Raw genomic sequence first — 19684 nt, forward strand, 5'->3', positions numbered from 1 at the left:
GGCAAATAGACAAGTAAGGTGGCAACAAAGGCAGTAGGGGAAGGCACTTGGGAGAGAGCATCTGAGCAGAGGGCCCTGTGAGAGGGGGTTGTCAGGAAGGGCTCTCCAAGGAGACGTCTCTGGTAAGAAAGCCAGGGGCTAACAGGGGAGCTGCTATTTGGTGGCTCTCCTCTGTCACTGATGCTTTATACACGTGGCCTTACTCTTTGGGGGAGCCTCAGAGACAGGTGACATCAGGAACCTTAGCCAATGAAAGTCCCAGCCAGGGTGAGGAGCCGGCCAATGGGAGAACGTAAGTTGCTCTCCATCAGGACTGGCTTGGGCAATACGGCTGCTGCAGGGAACCTTGTGGTGGCTGCCAAGCCCTGCTGCCTCTTTGCCTTCCATCCCGTCCCCCAGCAGGGTCCCAGCGACCCTGCAATCTGTGTTGTGAAGTCATGTGTGCCAAGCCCCCAAAAAGGCATGGTAATTACCAAGAGGTGGTGTCCACTGTCGACAAGAGAATTCTGGCTCCTTGTCTCCCTTGGCTCAGGCAGGAGTGGGTGCAGCCCTGGAGCTAGCTGTGGAGGCAGCGCTGTACAAGCTCTGAGTAGGGGGTTGCATCTGACCCATGTTGGGGTGGGGGCAAGAGGGGGTATTGGCATAGTACAACAGGGCTGAGAAGGGTCCTTGTCTAGGAAACACTAAATGAACTCACCAGTTCTACCTAAAGCCCCTCAGTGGCTTCCCAGCACCTCTGAGATGACAGGGTGGGCTGGTCTGGGTCTGGGTGCCTCTGCAGCTGGGCAGGTCATACTCCCTGACCAGCCACACCCTCTGCGGGGTGTGCCGGGCACTCCAGGTATTCCAGCACGCTGTCCCCACCGCCGCATGCGCCCACCCCCACCTTCAGAGCTGCTCGTGGGCTCCTCTCGAGTGGAAGGCGCCCCCTCCTCCACACTGCCACAGCCTCTTGCCTCTTCCTGCTGGCCCAGAGCAGGTGCAGGGAGTGTCTGGGATGGTGATGCTGGGCCGTGTTTCTGCAGATTACACGTACTTCTATAAGGGCCGGGACTACTGGAAGTTTGACAACCAGAAGCTGAGCGTGGAGCCAGGCTACCCACGCAACATCCTGCGGGACTGGATGGGCTGCAACCAGAAGGAGGCGGAGCGGCGCAAGGAGCGGAGGCTACCCCAGGACGACGTGGACATCATGGTGACCATCAACGACGTGCCAGGCTCTGTCAACGCGGTGGCCGTGGTTATACCCTGCATCCTGTCCCTCTGCATCCTGGTGCTGGTCTACACCATCTTCCAGTTCAAGAACAAGGCGGGCCCTCAGCCTGTCACCTACTATAAGCGGCCGGTCCAGGAGTGGGTGTGAGCAGCCCAGAGCCCTCTTTGTCTACTCAGTCTGGCCGGCCAGGCCCTTCCTCACCAGGGTCTGAGGGGCAGCTCTGGCCACTGCCCACCGGGGCCAGCAGGGCCCTAGGCCAGGGGTCATGTAGCTGAAGTGGTGGTGCATTGGCCTGGGCTGAGCATGGGGCAGGGAGTGATGGTGGCTGTGCCCCAGGGTGGGTGCCTGGTGCCCAGCTGCCAGCCTTCTGTCCTGGGTAACTGCTCCCTACTCCAGGGAACAGGCCAGGCCCTGTCAGGAGGCAGGGCCCATGCCAGGAGGCGGCCCTGTGGTCACTGCGCCCCGTGGTGTCCATGAGGCACCACGGTGCTGAACCTGGCTGGACCCAGCACCTTCTGTGGGAAGCCAGCACAGCTCTTGGCCCCATCTGGGAGATGCCACCAGTCCTGGCCCCCTTTGCCAACACCTGCTGGTCAGATGTCCCCCCACCCCACTCCCACTGTCCTCCACGGCTACAGGACCCCTGCTGCCGACACGGTGGGCAGCAAGCCTGGGTTTCCCCTGCTGCCATAGCAGACCCCTCAGGAAACCTGCTCCACACGTCAGGGTCTCCTCTGAGACCCGGAATTTAGGGTCACATGCTGCAGGCAGGGCTGTGGCCCAGCTGGGTCTGACAAGGACCCAGCTGTCACGTCGTGAATATTTCAGTGTCCTGTCACTATTGTTTAAAGTCCCATTTTGCAAAGGCTGCTTGAGGCTTTAGGTGAATTAGCGGTGACTGTCTTGGCAAGGCCAGCCCTCCCCCCAGCGATAAGGACCAAGGTGCTGTTAAGGCCACTCCAGTGCCCCAACACCCCAGGAGCCGGGCCCTGATAATGAGGCTACAGGGTGGGAGCAGGAGCTGACCCCTCTGGAGGCTGATTTAAGTTTGTAGCTGTCCTCTACTCTTCCGTTTCTCTCACCATCCCCCAAGTCCCTGCCCTGCTCCACCCTGTCGCCTGTGGCCTGAGAGCTCAGCCTGATTCAGTGAGACAGAAATGACTCCAGGCCAACACTCTCATGACCCTGGGGGAAGGGGCCCAGGGCAGTCTTCTGAAATGCTCAGAGCCCGCACCCCTAGGTGCCCTGAGACCAACTCAATTTCTCAGCCCAGAAGCAGTGTTTATACCATGAGCTTGGCCCCTGCTAACCCAGCTCTCTGGGCCCACCACCCTGCACTGCTCTTTGGAAAAGGGCACCCATAACTGGTAACAGGCCCAAGCCTAGGGGCCCGCCCTTCACTGTCTCTGGCAGGAATTCTTAGGGCTCGGTTTGCCTCACATCAACCCAGGAAGAGGCAGACCTGCTTGTTGCTAAGGAGCCAGAGGCAGTACCAATGGGCTCAATGATGTCCATGGGCTCTCTGCCAAATCCAAGAGGAGATGTCAGTCTTTGGGGGTGCTGGCAGGGCCTCTGAGCCTGCACGGGCCTTGCCCCCTACCCTGTGGCCTCTGAGCTTTGGGTCTGCTTAACCTGTAGCAGACAGGGCCTCTGGGAGCCATCTTGAGCGAAATCTCTTTTGTCCCAGAGACACCTATATGGGTCCACTGTGTTCTGTCATCATCCTTGTTTTTTTTTTTCCTCATTTTGGTCAAGGGCGGGCTCCCTGGGGCGGGTGGGGAACAACTGCGGAGATATTAGTGATTCATAGGTTTGTACAGTGTTTTATACTTTGCAAAGCACTTTATTAGCTCACCCGTCCACTCACATGTAACTCATGTAGTCCTTGGGAGGCCAAGGACAACTCTCACTGTGCCCTCAAACAAAGCACAGAGAGGCTGTTACTTGCCCAGGCCATTTAGTGGGCTTGCTGGGCATTGGGTCCCCACCTGTGGACCCCTCCAGGGTCCAAGATGAGATCAGAAGTGTCTCTTTTATCCATCTTTCCTCGGCCTCCCTTCCCCCTTCCCTGGTCCCTCTCCACTCCTCAGGTTGGTGCTCTCACTTCGCGAAAGCTCTAGGCCCCCCAGGCTCCCCACTGGCTCCTGGTACTACTGAGGTCAGCTGAGAAAGAGCAGGAGATGGAGGCAGGCAGCCCAGGCTGCAGATGTGAGGGACGCAGGGCCAGGCCCAGAGAGGGCTCAGCCTGGAGGCTTCCAGTCATGGATTCTCCTGCTTTGGGGTCATCTGTTTGTCCATCATCCCAGGACAGGGCAGACAGACAGAGGGGCAAAGCACTGGGGACCCCAGAGCCCAGCTTCCCCTCAGTCTGGGGAACATCACAGCATTTCAGTGTCAGTCACATTTTAAACTGATCAGCCTTTGTATAATGTTTTTTAAATCATTTCTAAATAAAACAAAAATACACAGTGTGTCATTTCCCTGGACTGTCGGAACAGGGATCAGGTTCTGAGTGGCCTAAAGAAGCTTCTGGGAGACAAGATGCTTTGGGGTGTCTGGGAGCTACCCAATGCATCTCACCTGCCAGCCCCCAAAATCAGATGCCCTCTCTCTCGAAAGGCTGGCCCTGGAGGCCCTCTGTGACTGGGGTCCCAGCGATAGAACCGGATAATGCCAGGGTGGCCACCCAGGATGGCGCCTCTCCCAGGAGAGGTACGGATGGGCAGGTTCACTGTGGCAAGGTCTTTTCTGAAGTCAAGACACAAGGTGTTATGACCAGGACAAAAGCAAGAGCCCAGTTCTTGGTGATAGGGAAAAATGAGGTGAGGTGAGGTCAGTAACCTTGGGGTCTTCTTACCAAGAGTCCTGACCTGGTTCTGGAAGCCTGTGACGAGAAGGCTGCCCCAGGACCCAGACGGCCGGAGAAACTGTGGGGTGGGTAAAATACTAAAGTCTGAGCTAGTCTGGGTGCAGGCTAAGAAGCGAACAAATCCAGGGTAGCGGGAGGGGCCGGAGGAAAGACGGCGCCCTGAGAGGCTGCAGAGGAGGCTTCCTTCCAGTCCCCCTCGAGCTCCCCGACTCTCCGTGCGCCTCCAGGGTGGGCGAAGGTGGGGAGAGACAAGGGCCCGACCAGGAGAAGCGGACCGGACGACAGGAGGCGGCGGGCGCTAACTGCGCAGGGCGGAGAGTCAGTACCAGGAGGTGCAGGCGATGAGGAAGCGCACGTCGTCCAGCGGCCCCCAGGGGCTGGGCTCTGGCCGGGGCCGATCAGGGCCCTCCGGCGCCTCAGGCTGGGGTTGGGGCTGCGGCTGGGCCTGCGGCTGGGGCTGCGGCTGGGGCTGCGGCGGCTCCGTGGAGCCCTGGCCACCGCTCAGCTGCGCGCCCATGTTCTGCAGGAGGACAGGCCTGTCAGGTGCGGGGCCGGCTGCACACCACCCCTGCCCCGCCCCGCCCCGATGGGGCCCGCCCCTCACCTCGCAACGCCGGAGTCCCGGGTCGGAACAGTCCCAGCGCGGGTCTCCGCTCCCCGCTCGCCAGCGCAGATGCGTCTGGAGGCACTGGCGTCCTGACGTCACGGCGCACGAACCACGCCCCCTAGGCGCCTGGGAAGGTTTCAGGACGCAGGGGCGGGGCCCAACATACCCGACCCCACCCACAAGCAACCAGCCAAACCTGCCCACAAGTCCCGGGGCCCCGCCCCGCGAGCAACTCGGAGACGATGGGATCCGCCCCCAACTACCCTCACCTCTCCAAGCCTGGCTCCTCACGCACCCAAGGCCCTAAGGTAAAGGGCAGGAGATGAGTCTGAGACTGTCCAGGGCACCTAGCAGCCAGGCCAACAACCTCTATCCACCACTGCGGGTCAAGGAGGACAAGGCTGCCCTGTGGCCAGGTGCCCCAGAGCCCTTCAGGATCCTCACACTGGCGTAGGGGAGAGCTGAAACAGACTCATTCTTTGAAGCCAAAACGATAAGGCTGAAGTCGTGTGGAAAACGGTAGTATAATGGAGTGTTTCTTTCTCTTGCCCTGGGATGAAGCTAATGATGGGCGGCATGTAAAACTAAGGGGTGTGTGCATCCTACTCCACCTTCCCCCTGGAACAATGATGAGGGGCTGAGTACAGGTTGAAATACCCAAATAACACATTCAGAATGGCCAGAGGAAGCTGCCCTTTAATGGGGTGGCACAGACAACAGAGCTCTCAGCCAGAAGCCATAGGACCTGCCAGCCAGCATGATGTGGCACATTTTTGCAGTAACTATAGATTCAGGAGATGGGCACAGATGAAGAAAGGCTGGGCATACAGCCACGAGTCCAGGTGAGTTCTCTGCCACCGCCCTGCCAGCATTCAGGACAGACTGGGTGGAACACTGAGAGGGAGCCAAAGTCGAGCCAGGACCAGTATGGAAGCTGACTCAGGTGAGGCTGGAGAGAGAGAAAGGAGTGTCGTCAGTAGGTGTCAGAGCACAGCTCACCCTCCATGCTCAAGGTGCTTGCCTCCACCCTCACCCCAGGACCTCTGTTCCAGCTCTGCCCTGAAGAGCCCCTTCCAGATTCCACCACTCCCACAAGTAACAATCCAGTCTAGAACTCTCAATGCTTAAAAAGGAAAAGTAACTCCTTCTCCATTCAAGCGGGTGAACTCAAAATAACTTATTCAAATTGCTGATCATAATCAGAGCCTCACAGGTCAAGTCCAAAAAGACAAAATTAGACAAGGGAAGGGGGGTGCTCAGAGAGGGAAAAGAGACACGACTAGGTCACAAATCCTCTAGTGGCAGGACTGGGGCCGGAACATTCTTCCTGGAGGTGATAATCATTTGCATGATTGTAAAAGTGAAGTACATCTTTTTTTTTTTTTTTTTGGGGGGGGGGGTGGGCTGCCCCTCACAGCTTATAGGATCCTGGTTCCCTGACCAGGGACTGAACCCAGGCCTTCAGCAGTAAAAGTAGTGAGTCCTAACCACTGGGCTTCCAGGGAATTGCCTGAAGTTCACATTTCTAATCCCTTATCTGACACCGTCCTTGTGAGGTCTCATGGGCACCTCAAACTCAACAGGTTCAAAGCCAAAGGAGGCTAATGAGTTTTGTCTCTTCTGTATCAATACCCATTTTTAAAAAATAGTAACTACAATGCTGACCAGTGCTGCTGCCTGTAAGCAGTTCTGCCTGGCAGTTTCTGAAGTTTTTCCATTAAATACAACATTGCTGTAGTTTTTTTTTAGTAGGTAACAATTATCAGGTTGAAGCTGAAAATCCAAAACTTTGGCCACCTGATGCGAAGAACTGACTCATTGGAAAAGACCCTGATGCTGGGAAAGATTGAAGAGGAGGAGAAGGGGCAACAGAGGATGAGCTGGTTGGATGGCATCACCGACTCAATGGACATGAGTTTGACCAGGCTCCAGGAGTTGGTGATGGACAGGGAAGCCTGGCATGCCGCAGTCCATGGGGTCTCGAAGAGTCAGACACAACTAAGCAACTGAACTGAGCTGACTTGAATTATCAGGTTACAGAAATTTCTTTCTGTTCTCAGTTGCTAAGTTTCTCTGTTTTGTTCTTTAATTAAATGGTTAATTGTGGAAGTATTGTTTTATGAGGGTCAATGTTCCAAAAGGGGAGGGAGGGTATATTTTATTCATCACCACATCATTATTGTCTGATACATAGTAGGTATTAAAAAATAAAAGTTGTTAAACAAATGACAAAACCACTGGTACCGTTTTCCTGTTCAGACCTTTTCAACTGCTCTCCGGTGCTGAGAGCAGTTTGTCAGTGTGGTCTCCAAACTGCCCTTCTCAGAATCACTCAGGAAAAATTACTGAAATAACTACACGTGGCTGGGTCCTCCAAACTGAGGGAATCAGGATTTGAAGGATGATGTCAAGAATCTACATTAATAAGCATCCCAACACAGAACAGATGTCAAAACACCTACTATAGTCAAAACTTCTTGACATGGGCATTCAGAGTCCTCAACCCTGGGGATAAAACCTTTTCCCTTCACACCCTCCACACTTTCCCACCCTATCTCTGTGTATTCAATTATCTACTCATTCCCTGAAGCCCAGGCTGATGGATTTGTCTTCCCCAAAACCTTCCTGGACTCCAGTTAAGTGTCTCATGGGAGCCTCCAGAGCCACAAAAGACGGGGGAAGGGGTACTAAACATCCAGCACCTGATGCTCTTCCAAAGGAGGAGATTCTAGAGCCTAACACTCCAAAATCTCCAGAGTTAGGGCTCAAGAACCCACTTTTGATTTAAACCCACCAAAGTACAGATGACGGTGATTCTGATGCACTCGCCACAAAGCAGCCTTCCCTTCTTCCCTCAATAAAAAGATCTTTCCTGTCTCAGGCTACTGGCTGGGTACACAACACACAGGCAGATTAAAAACTATAAAAGAAGGTGGTCAGTGATAAAGCAAGACAGCCTAGAGAAGGGATACACTGAGTCAACGTCCTCAAAGCTGGGGATGGGCAGATACTCAGGCAATGCTTGTGGACTGAACCTGTGCCTACTCAGCACTATGTGGATGTAGCCTCACAGAGGAGAAACTACCGGTATGAACAGTGTGGCTCCCATTATAGCTGGCACCTCCCTCCCCTCCCCTCAACAGAAGAAAGGCCCAGATACCTGTCAATGAGGGAATCCCGCATGCTGGTAGCAATGGTGCTAGGCTGGGCTTCGTTCAGCTTGAAGACACTCTCCACCACTGACAGCTCTGTGCTGGTGGTGTCCAGGCCACAGAAGGCACACCAGTCGTTCACCACCATCCCAGCAGCAATCACCTCGCTGCCTCGGTTCACAGTGCCCGCCTGCCAAAGGATGGCTCAGTGTGGATCATGGCACCAACAGCCAAGTCATGAGGACTCTCCCCAGTCCCTGGTCTCTGACCCGCAGCCACAACCCCAAACTGCGACAGGTAATAACCCAGATTCCCAAATACTGGGCAAAGGGATCTGCTGCAGCAGAAAACAGAGGTCAGAGAACATGACTGCTTACCACAAGGGGGACCTGAAGGAGAGAAGACAGCTCATCCTGGTCTTCAATTGAAGTCTTGGGATGTACCAGCCCTCCCTGGTTGCTGAAGACACAGTAGCTTCCTACCAGCACCTGGTCAGCCACTGTCTGTCTGAAGACTTCCACCTTTAGCACATCAGCCAGGATCTCTTCTGTTTCCTGTTAGCCAAAGGTACTGTGCTCAGCACCCAGAACAAACAGATCAAAGTACCCAGGGCCTCCACACCCAGACCCACCCAGGGTGTGACTCGCTAAGCTTATTCCTCTGCTATGCAGCTGCATATGGAAGCTTCACCCAGAAAAAGGAGGGAATACAGCTTGGAGCAGAGTCAAGGCCAGCTACAAAGCCATGCATGCCCTGAAGAGCCAGAGGCTGGTCTCCACATCACCTTCTTTCCCTCTAACCCACAAACAAGTGTTCAACTGTCAATCTTCTCTCCAGCAAGTCTGAATGAGTCAATCTCCCTGATTAATACAGGGAGGATTAATACACTCCCTAGCTTCTTTTCCCTAGCTGGTCACATCACAAAAGGCCTCTGTTCACTCTTCCAACCAGTGCCTGAACTGCAGGAGCCCAGGTGTAAAGAGAAACCACAAGAGATACCCCAAACTCCTGCCTGATAGGCAAGAACAGTGGCTAACCACTGACTAGGCTAATATCCTGTGACTCTTGGGCTAAACTGGGCTGCCTCACCCTGTCCAGGTCTGGGTGGACTAAGGCCACGTAGTCGTTGCAGGTGGTGACATTGCCCAGGGCTGAGAGCCGTTCCTCCACCCGCCGGATCTGCACGCTGTCTGGGAGGCAGTTGCGAATGTGCTGTAGCTCCTGGTCAGTGGTGTTGTTGGGCACCAGGAGACCATGCCTGTTCCCTGGAGAGACCCAAATTAGGGCAGGTTGTGTAAGGATGAACTGTAAATTCACAAGACCTGCTGAGCGCTGGGGCCTAAAGATACAACCCAGTCCGGGTAGCTTCCCCAGGAAAGCTTTAGATCCAGACCCCAGTCCTCCAAACCACTGAGCCACACAGCACCCAGGCAACCAGGAGTCCCACTGGGCAGGCCAGAGATGGCCTAGGAGTCTGTCCCAAACATCCTGCCCAATTCACCATCATCCACCAGGGATGACCAGGACCAAAAGGAAGGGCTCTTGGACATCAGTTGTATATTTCGCTACTTAAAAACTGAGGTAACACTTCATACATACCAGATGGCTAAATTCTTAAAAAGAACATCAACACCAAGGGTTGGCAAAGATACATGGAGCAACCAATAGGAGTGTAAATTGGGCAGCAACTTCAGATACTTATGTGACATCATCTATTACACTGGATACCCAGCCATTCCTCTCCCAGATATTATATATTCAACAGAAATACATACATTTGTTCACTAAGAAACATAACAGCACTACTCATAATAGATCAAACTGAAAACTACCCCAAATACCCACTGTCAAAAGAATGAATGAATACACGGTGGTACATTTACACAAAACTGAGTACACAGCAACATGAATGAACTATAATTATATTGTGACAACAATGACTAAACCTCTGCCTAACTCTGCAAGGACACAACTATGAACTTCTGAACTATGAGTTTCTCCCATCCTTTAAAAAAAAAAAACAAAAACACCAATGATCAGGCTAAGTTCTCTCTTATTACATAAGAACTAGCTTCAAGTCCAAAGATCACCAAGTCCAGAGATAAGAGTGTTCTGCCTGAATAAGAAACAGAGTCCAAGATCATCAGGCTTACAATAAAAAATAAAGGAAAAACTCCTATTTGAGCAGAACTACAAACAAGGGGTGGCAGTAAAGGAAAACTGAGCCAGTTCAAAGGATGGACCAAATGCCAGACAACAGTGCTGATGGATATAGGGGTACCTGGTAAATAGAACTTAAGCTTTAAATAGGTAACTGCACAGGATGCCCCAGAATCTTAGCTTGTCATTTTTTAGAGGTAGAAATGGACCCTCAGAAGGAGGACGCAATCTACCAGAGTCAGTGGCCAGCGAGGGAGAGATGACAATCCAGTCTTGCCTCACACTAGGTGTGGAACCGGGTGAGTCACCTGGGTTCTTTGATTTTCAGCTTCCTCATCAGCCAAATTAGGCCAGTAATTCCTACCTCCAAGGGTCTTCAGTGAAGATGGACTGAAACAACTGTAAAAGTGAAAGCCCTTAACGTTTTGATTACAATGATCCAGAAACCTTTGCCAGAGGTTGTCCCTGATCTGTTGACACTTAGACCGGGTCCGGCACAGAATTGAGAGATTCTGTAGTCGCTGGAGATGATGGATGAAAGCCTAGAAATCCCTGGGTCCTCCGGGTCCCTTCTAGTGGGAAGATTAAAGGCGCTGGGAGGCTCCACTCCCTCCCTCGGCGACTTTCAGCCGGCTTACCCACACACATGCGCCCGATGATGCGGCAGCCGGCGATGGACGCGTGCACTACGGGGATGGTACCAGCAAGCTCGCCCTCGAACACACTGTGGGGACACGGACTCAATGAACACGGGGCTAAGGGGCCCGAACCCTCCTCACTCTGCCAGAGCCCGACTCCAAGGACCTCTACCCGCCACCCACCCACACACTGCCCGCGGGCCCGGGGCTCCCATGGCACCTGTAGAAGTTCTCCGACCCTCCGATGGCCACCAGGCAGTAGGAGTTGGTAAGTTTGGCAAAGCAGCCGATCTCGCAGTTGTTCTCGAACGACGCACGGACCGCCATGAGGCCTAGGGGTTGTGGGACTGGAGTTCAGGGCCTGTGGATGCTCTCCCGGGACCGGGTGCCTCGGCCTCGACGCCGGTCCCGAGTCACCGTCCCCCAGCCTCTGCGCGTCAGCCCCACTGCAACCCCGCCCCACTCGGCCCTCAGCCCTCAGGTCCCGCCCACCGCGCCCATCCAGACGCTCTGGTCCCGAATCCTCCGGTCCCCATCCCTCAGGACTCAGGGCGCCCCGAGCTGACCCTTCCGGTGTCCAGCCACAACCGCTCACCAGGTAAACGCAACCTCCACACGAGGCAACAACCCTCCTCTCCCCTCTGTAGGTTTCCGTTTCCGCCTCCACCCTAGGGGATTTCCGACAGAGCGAGGCGCACGCCTCCACGCATGCGGCTACTCTAGCTCCCAACCCCTGCGCGGACTCTATGGTTGTAAGTGATCCGGTCCAGACCCGCTCCTGGCCCCGCCTCCAGAAAGCTTCTCATTCACTCTTTTATTCATTCATTCAGTCGGGAGCTTTGTAGGAGGAACAACAGACAGAGACTTGTGCTGGTTGGATGTGGAGATATCAGAATGGAGGAGCCAGGATGTCTCGCAAAAGATGGGTTGATGCTGGAGATATATGTATTGAAGTTAAGCCTAGGGAGGAAGAGAAGGTGTGGGGGAGGTGAGGGACAGAGTAAGGTACGGGACAGATTTCCAGGCCGAATCTGGAGCCCAGGGGAGACTGAAGGGCTGAGATGTGGGGCCGAAGGCTGGGGTGGATGAGGTCATTCATGGAGAAAGTGTCCATTAGGGAGAAGTGAGACGTGCCAGAGGCTGGAGGAGGAGGCACAGCCAGAGAAGTAAAGGAAATCATCATACTGAAGAAGGTATTGGAGAGAGGACGGTGGATGAAGCAGAGTGTCGGGGGGCGGGGACGGGGGGGCCGTCCAGAGTGGGCAAGGGTCTGGGGGCTGATGGCTTCCACTTGTGCCCTTTGCACAGGCTTGATCACACTCAGCAGGCCAATTTCTGCCGCCATCCCACCCCACCCACAGATGGTGGCAGTCAAGATACACGCTCTGGTGGACGGATGAACTTGGCCCACACTTTGAACAAAAGCCCCAGGGTCTCTCAGGATGTCACTCTCAGTGAGAGCAGAGAGAAGCTTGGAACCCCTTTCTTACCCTGCCCCTGCCACCCCCACCCTCCTACAGCCATAATCCACTTTCCTCCAGGGAAAGGCCCGAAGGGTGCATTTCCCCTGCCCCTCACCTGCATAGTCGTAACTCGGCCTTCTCAGAATACACCAGGCAGCCTCTGGGTCGGAGCTTGTCTGCTTTTATTGATTTGTATCACAAATACACTCCCAGGCAGGCCGCAACTCAGGAGAGGGACCCACATCTGACAGCCTATACTTCTGGTGACACTAAGCAAGATGATTGTGTGTATGTGTGTGTGTGTTAGAGTCTTGAGTATCCGTATCCTGTCCATCCTCTGCAGTTCATCTCAGACCCACTCCCTCAGCCCTCTCCCTGGTCTCTCTTCACCTGGTTCCCTCTCCCAGGAATTCCTCTAAATCTCACTTCCATCTATCCAAGTCCTTCCCACCCTTCAAGTTTTGGCTCAAAGACTGCCTCCTCTAAGAAACTTTTCTCACCACTCCATCATCACCGCCGCTCTCTGGCCTTCATTCTCTACCACCTTCTGTCACTGGTTAGCCTTTCATTAGAAACACCAATGATTTATGCACTGAATCCTTGTTTTCCAGGGACTGGGAGCCCTGTTGGATGTCCAGCACAGGACTGGATACACAGCTTTAGGTAGAAAAAGTTGTTGGATGGTACATGCCTGCCCATGACTGTGTATGTGTGTGTGTGCTTAAGTGCATATTTATAGTCTGTGGATCCTGAGGGGTCTACAGTGTGCACTGAATGTGTCTTGGATTCATTTAGCCAAGTGTCATTTATTGAGTAACTGTAACTAGAATCCTGAGTGTTCTGGTTTATCACATGGACCGTGTCTGTGGGTGTGAACCTTGTCAGTGTGCAGTGTACATTCTGCAGGTATTTGGGGCACCTCTATGATATATGGATTTTGTGTGTATGAGAACATGGGAACTATTGATATTGTGTATCCCATCTGTGCAAAAAACACAATCTTAAGAAATAAAGATTTGAGCCCCGTTAGTTACTTGAACCTGATTCCAAGCAAGTCATCAAACTCGCTAGGTCTCAGCTTCCATATTTATATTATAGGAAAGATGATACCTACGGTCCTAGAATTGTATACCTACCAGAATCTATCCTGTAGGGTATTGTGAGTGAGGATGAATGATGAGAAGTAGCCGGTATGGAGGGCCCAGCACAGTGACAAGTGGCAAGTGCCGGTAACTGTCAATTCCATTTTCCCATGTGTGCGCATGTGCGTATATGAACAAGAATCCCGAGCCCCGGGAATGTCTAACCTGGGCTTCTAGATCCCTCTCCCCATACAGTTCCTACCCGAGCTTCCTCCCCAGAGTCTGGGACCTGAACAAATCTGGTCACAGTAGGTGGAAGACAGACATGTCCCTTTCTGGGAGCACAACTAGGTCTCAAAGCGGCTTCGGAGCAACTTGAACTTGGACTTGTTGTACTTAGTGATGAGGTCCAGTTTGCTATGGCCCAGGGTCCGCCGTTTCTCATCCTCAGACAGGCCATTGCTGTTGCCGTTGCGCTGGCCACCCGCAGGGCCCCCGGAGAGGCTGGGCTCAGGTCCCTGCCTGGCGCCCTGCAACTGATGATACTTGGTGATGAGGTCCAGCTGGCTGTGGCCCAGCGTCCGCCGCTTCTCCTCCCCCAAGTCCACTCCAGCTTTTTGAGCAGGGCTCGGCCTAGGGAGTTCACTGGGCTCAGGCCCCTCACCCCGGAGTGGACCAAACTTTGTGATGAGATCCAGCTGGCTGTGGCCCAGGGTCTGCCGTCGTTCATCTGGACGCTGCTTGCCAGCCCTGGCCGGAGAGTTGGCTTCAAGGGGCACTCTGGAGCCCCCAGGCTGGGGGAACTGCACCAGGAGGTCCAATTGGCCATGGCTGTGGTTTGCGGACAGCCTCTTATCCTCTGGGGTCCAACTGCCAACCTTGGGTGAGCCTGACTCAGGGGCTCCCCTGGCACCCTGGGCCTGGGGCAGGAAATCCAGTTGGTTGTATCTCTGATTTGGAGCCAACCTCCTGTCCTCTGAGGCCTGCTCACCAGGCCAAAGAGAGCCTGAGTTGCGGGCCACCCCCAAATCAGGGCCTCCTGCTTCTCGTGCTCTGGAGAAGGGAACAAGGAGATCCAGCTGGCCATGGCTCTGACTCAGAGATGCCTTGTTCTCCTCCAGTGTCTCCAGGGCTGTGCTGGGTACCCAGCGGCCCCGTGAGCGCCTAGGCTCCTGGCTTCCTGGGACCCCATTCTCTGGTAATCGGGGCAGAGCTGAGACACTCCAGGGAAAGGGGAGGAGAGGGCGAGAGCAAGCAAGCAGGGGTGACCCCCCTCCCAGGGTCACGGGGCTGGTGCTATTGTGGTTGAGGGCAGGGGAAGACTGGCACCAGGGGGACGCCCCCAGCTTGCTCAGATTGGCCCTGTAGGGCCCTAGCAGCGGGCCGTGGTTAGGGTCTGACAGCTGGCGTTGCAGGGAGGGCTGGCCATCGGCCTCACAGCGGGTAGGGCCGGGGGATGAGGACCCCACACCCATGTCAGTGCGGTCACCACCTCCTGGCAGAGCGAGGTACGAGTGGCCCATGCGAGGTGAGCGTTTGATGCTGCTGAGGCTGGTGCTGGAGGGTGATGAGGATGTGGTGCTGGGAACTCCTGGCCCAAAAGCCAAGGCCACTGGGGGAGGGCACGGTGCCCTGGGGGACGGGGGATCTTCACCTCCGCAGAATCCCTCCACCGGCCGGGACTCGGCATAAAGACAGCGAAACTCCCGGTCAAAGTCTTCCACAATGCGGCCCCTCAGCTGCAGCACCATGCTCGTGTGGGCCTGGCTGCAAAGCCAGGTGAAGCTGGGGGCAGAGAGTCAGGGTCAGGAGGCAAAGTGCAGGCCCTTGGGACCAGGCAAGAGTCACAACCAGGGGAGGAAGACAAAACCACCACCACCACCGCGACCGCCACCACCGCGAGGGCCCAAGTGAAGGGCAGAGCTCTGACTCCAGAATCTCTGCTGCTCGGCTTAGTGGACTTGGACACACGGTTTCCCGTCACAGCCTCAACTTCCCCATCTGTAAAATGGACCGAGGGCTAGGTTCCCTGAAGTCCCTCCAGTTCCAAGGTGCAAGAGTTATTGGTTGGCCAGAAAGTTCATTCAGCTTTTTCCATAGGATGGTACAGGAAAGCCTGAATGAAACTTTTTGGCCAACACCAATATTTTCTAGGCTTCCCTGGTGGCTCAGCAGTAAAGAATCCGCCTGCCAAGACAGGAGACACAGGTTCAATCCCTGGGTCAGGAAGATTCCCCCGGAAAAGGAAATGGCAACCCACTCCAGTATTCTTGCCTGGAGAAGCCTGTGGACAGAGCAGCCTGGTGGGCTACAGTCCACGGGGTCGCAAAGAGTCGGACACAACTTAGCAACTAAACAACAACAACATTTTCTGTGCTGGAGCATTACAGTGATCCTTCCACAGAGTGAGTTTCTCCAGGGCCCAGCCCGGGGCTCTCTTGCTCCCCACACTGGCCGCTGGGCCTGCACCATGCCTGACATTAGGCGGCTGCTCAGTCCATGTTGGAAAGGACGATGAAAGAAGGGCAAGTCAAAGCTGCCAGCTCCCAGGCAGCCTCAGCAGCCCATGGCCCAGCCCCAGGTGCACCCCCCATCCCACTCACTCACCTGTAGCTGCCCGCCACCACCTGCTCACAGTCGATGATGACAAACTTCTCTAGGGCCTGCCCCGTGAAGCGGCGGCCTGCCTTGCTGCAATATGTGTCCCCACATGTGCTCCGTACACGCATGTTCTGAGCCAAGGAGGGAAGGGGGTTGGGGGTGACCTTGAGAGATCGGGGCTCAAGCCATGTCTAACTCCCATGGAGTCTCTGACCGGAAAGAGCTAAGAGAAGCCGGCCCCCCTCCCATTGACTCCCAGTGCTCATGGACCAGCCCACCCCATGCCCCGGCTCCTGCTCCATCCCTCGCTGACCGGCAGGTGCCCTCCGTTGAGGTCCATCTTGTAGCACATCTCCAGGAAGTGCCTCAGGTGCTGCTGGGCCAGGAGCAGGTAGACGGGGATGCCGCGCCGGCCCGAGGCCTCCATGAGGTCACACAGAAGCTCCATGTCGGTGAATATGTCCATCACAACAGCCACCACCTGGGGAGGGAGGGGGAACTCAGCCCTGCCCGGGGGCAGGGGCTAGATCCCAGGAAACAGGCACTGGACTGAAAAGCAGGAGACCAGAGCCTGTGAGACCATCTGAACTGGGAGGGCTCTTAGTGGTGACCCAGCCTGGGGGGTTTTGACTTAGAAAGAGGGAGGTTTCACTGTCTTGAAGCCCAGAAGGCTGTTTGAAAGGTTTGTGGGGGGTTTTTTTTTAATGATTTTTATTGGATGTTTGAAAGTTTTTGTTTGCATTTATCTAAGCACAATTTCTTTATCTGTTGTCAGATTCTCAGAGGTCCGTGGATCAGCTGCACTAGTCTGAAGGTCTCCTCTACATAAGTGAGGAATGATGCCCAGAGAGGGAAAGAGTCAGAAGCAGAAACCAGCCCCCAGTTCCCAGGCCAGCACCTCACACTACCCGCCCCCTAGCTCCAGCTGTCACTCTGTGACTCTGAGGCTCCCTTGTCATGGATCAGAGCTACAGGCAGTGACCAGGGTCTTTGGTCCCCTTTGCCAGACCCATCTGTTCCTCTGTGAAGCTGCAGAGGTTGCTGTGACTTTTTCTACCCATACCAACTGGGACCAAGTTTTCTGCTCACTGTCCGCTGTGAGAACCTCCCCTCCCAGTTCTCCAGGTTGAGAGGCAGCAGGTGCAGAGCTAAGCACTCCAGTTCTGGAGCCAGACAGAACTGGGTTCAAACCTGCACTCTGCCACTTCCTAGTGACACAGCCTTGGGTGAGTTCCTTCACCTCTGGGTGCCTTGACTTCCTCATCTGTTAAATGGAGATAAAGATAGCTACCTCTCTGAGTTATGGAGAATCAAATGTGAAAAGCCTCAACACGCAACTGAAGCTCAATAAACGATCCTTTCCTGCTGCTTCCTTAATAAACAAGGACCTTGGGCCACAGGGAGAGGAAGCACTTCCTAAGGTCACCGAGAGTCAGTGACAGCCCAGAGTGGAAGCCTGGCTTCCACTGGCCCAGAGGCAGAGGGTTAAATGCGAGGAACCAAAGCATTGAGGGATGCCCTGGTCCATGGCACAGGTCTGGCCAGGAATAGTGATGGGGGTCAGGGGGGAGGACAAGCAAGAAAGATCAAAGGGGCAGAAGTGATGACAGCAGCCACTCACTAATAACCCCATTCCCGCTGCCAATCAGGCCCTGCCCTCCCCTGCCTGGGGCGTAGGGAGACTTGTCAGGGAGGCTCTGGAGGTCCCAGTAGGTCTCAGCATCCTGGCTCCCAGCATCTGCAGTGGGCTCCCTGCAGGCTGCTCCCCTGGCCAGGGCACTGGGGCTAACCTGCCTCAAACCCTGCCTGGGGTCATCTGATTCTGGGCTCCAGGAGTGAGGCTGTGCTAGTCTGTGGCTACAGCCCTCCCGCACTAGCACCCCTACCTGCCCTCCCCCGTTTCCCTTTCTCCTGAGCCCCTGCTCCCCATCCCTGAGCCCAGCAGCCTCCTCTCCTCCTTCCTTTGGGTGCAGAGCTAAAAGCCCAGCCTTCAAGGCCAAGTGGAGGCCCAGGCTCCAGTGCCCCTTCCCCTGATTCAGGCCAGGGGAGACACGGTACACAAAGGGCAGGGCGTGGTTGGGGCATACGTCAGGGCTGTGCCTCAGTCTTGGGGCCTGAGTCTAGAACTCTTTCCTCTACCTGAGCCCTGGCTCCATTTCACCAATGGACTGGACCTCCCTGAGTGAGTACCATCCCCTCCCTGGCCTCAGTTTGCTCCTCTGTAAGTCAAGGGGGTGGCTCAGATGCTCACCGAGGTTGGGGCTCTTTGTCTTAGGATCATAGATCTTTCTGAAAATCTGATGGAAGCCATGGACCCTCTCCCCCAGAAGAGAGAGGATTCCTCTCTGCAATGAGCACCCCTTTGTACCTGTTTTCTGGGTGTTTGTGGTATCTCTGAGGCCCATCCCCTGTTCTAAGCTTATCCATAATGTCCCCGAGTGCCAAGGGATTGTGCTGTGCTGTGCTTCATTGCTCAGTCATGTCTGACTCTTTTGCGACCCCATGGACTGTACCCCATCAGGCCCCTCTGCCCATGGGATTTCCCAGGCAAGAATATTGGAGTGGGTTGCCTTTCCCTCCTCCAGGGGATCCTCCCAAATCAGGGATTGAACCCAGGTCTCCCACATTGCAGGCAGATTCTTTACCATCTGAGCCACCAGGGAAGCCCACCAAGGGATTACCAAGGTAAATAAAACCTCTAGGAGCTTGTGATCTGATAGGGCACAGAGGTTCTTGTCCCAGTGCTGCCCCAAGCTGCTGGGTGGCCTTGCGTGCTGGTCCCTTTCTCTCCCTGGGCCTCAGTTTCCATATCTGTGAAATGGGTGTCTGAAGAGATGGGGCCCTTACCGTGCGGGCCTGGCTGAAGAGGAAACGCAGAAGGTCCTTGATGCTCTTGGCTTTGTCCCGCTGGAAGTGGACCACAGCCTGCGTAGGGCTGAAGCCCGTGGCATGTGGCACCTCGGGCCAACCCAAGTCCAGGTCCGGAGGGTCTATGTCGGAGGCCAGGGGGAAGTATGTGCCCGAGGTGACTTCGGAGTGCAGGCTGAGGCGGTCAGGCCCCAAGGCCTCGGGTCCCTGGGCCTCGCCGAGCTCCGGGCCCCCGCGTGCATGGCTGGTCATGTACTCCATATCCAGGGCACTCAGGAAGGGCAGCTCCCGCTCCTCGGAGATGACCCGCAAGTAGGCATCCTCGCCCCGCTCCAGGAGGGCGTCGGCTGCCAGCCGGGCTGCCTCGCTGTGCTGCAGCACCAGTGGGGAGCTCTCCCGCCACCACGGTCGCTTCAGCTCGTCCACCCGGCTCCTCAGGGGCCCCGCCATGCTTTGGGCACCAGGCCCCCAGGCCCCAGGCCTCCGAACACGCCTGCCCACCGGCTCCTCTCACCCTCCAGCGGGCTCCATGGTCTGCACCCTGGGCTGGCCACGGCAGGAAGAAGATCCCAGCAGGCCTGCCTGCTGCCCCGCCTGCCCTGTGTGGCAGGGCCCCGGGCCTGTTGTCACCCTATGTCAGAGCCATGCTCCACCCCTTTGCCCCCGGCCTCAGGAACCTGTCAGGTCAGCCTCACCTGTCTGCCTGCTGTTGGGACTCGCCTGCCCAGAGAAAGGCAGGCCCTCAGCACACTCTCCTTCCCCACCCACCTCAGCCCCACCCCAGCATCACCTGCTCCTTCCCCGCCAGGCTCCTAGCAGTTTCCTCCAAACCCTGACCTTCCAGAGTCCCGGTGAAAAATGCTGTCCCACTCCGGAAACATTCTGTTCAGATGGCTGTTTCCAACAAGCTTAACTCCGAGAAAGCTCTTGACCTGGTGGGGCCAGACCCTAACTCTAACCCTAACCCTCCTCAGGGGCTGGATATTAAATGATTATGGGCTTCTCTGGTGGCTCAGTGAATAAGAATC

The 19684-nt window shown here is 55.4% G+C and overlaps 4 protein-coding genes across 5 annotated transcripts in view; 1 reads left to right on the forward strand and 3 right to left on the reverse strand.

Moving 5' to 3' along the window:
• MMP24 (matrix metallopeptidase 24) overlaps positions 1-3692 on the forward strand; it is a 54720-nt gene extending 51028 nt beyond the window's left edge. The window contains exon 9 of the mRNA XM_070801562.1: positions 1026-3692. Coding sequence (XP_070657663.1) covers positions 1026-1363 — 338 coding nt within the window. The 3' untranslated portion in view covers positions 1364-3692. The remainder of the gene's footprint in view (positions 1-1025) is intronic.
• MMP24OS (MMP24 opposite strand) lies at positions 3039-4812 on the reverse strand. The gene is made up of 2 exons (XM_070801563.1): positions 4690-4812; positions 3039-4605 (listed from the first exon to the last, which is right to left on the reverse strand). The coding sequence occupies exon 2, from the start codon at positions 4600-4602 to the stop codon at positions 4405-4407; it is 198 nt and encodes a 65-aa protein (XP_070657664.1). The 5' UTR covers positions 4603-4605; positions 4690-4812; the 3' UTR covers positions 3039-4404.
• A 558-nt stretch (positions 4813-5370) lies between these two features.
• On the reverse strand, positions 5371-11387 carry EIF6 (eukaryotic translation initiation factor 6). 2 transcript variants are annotated; one of them, XM_019972312.2, is made up of 7 exons: positions 11238-11387; positions 10863-10974; positions 10643-10728; positions 8934-9109; positions 8222-8398; positions 7853-8034; positions 5371-5641 (listed from the first exon to the last, which is right to left on the reverse strand). In XM_019972312.2, exons 2-7 carry the CDS (start codon positions 10967-10969, stop codon positions 5632-5634), a joined length of 738 nt encoding a protein of 245 aa, XP_019827871.1. In that variant the 5' UTR covers positions 10970-10974; positions 11238-11387; the 3' UTR covers positions 5371-5631. The 2 variants fall into 2 exon arrangements, with proteins under 2 accessions (XP_019827871.1, XP_019827872.1); XM_019972313.2 differs by having other exon boundaries at positions 11209-11300.
• Positions 11388-12270: 883 nt separating this feature from the next.
• Positions 12271-19320, reverse strand: FAM83C (family with sequence similarity 83 member C). The gene is made up of 4 exons (XM_019972719.2): positions 18636-19320; positions 16102-16269; positions 15795-15919; positions 12271-14972 (listed from the first exon to the last, which is right to left on the reverse strand). Exons 1-4 carry the CDS (start codon positions 19104-19106, stop codon positions 13535-13537), a joined length of 2202 nt encoding a protein of 733 aa, XP_019828278.2. The 5' UTR covers positions 19107-19320; the 3' UTR covers positions 12271-13534.
• Between the last annotated feature and the right edge of the window lie 364 nt (positions 19321-19684).

This window comes from Bos indicus, chromosome 13 (genome assembly GCF_029378745.1).
Source record: "Bos indicus isolate NIAB-ARS_2022 breed Sahiwal x Tharparkar chromosome 13, NIAB-ARS_B.indTharparkar_mat_pri_1.0, whole genome shotgun sequence".
NCBI lineage: Eukaryota > Metazoa > Chordata > Mammalia > Artiodactyla > Bovidae > Bos > Bos indicus.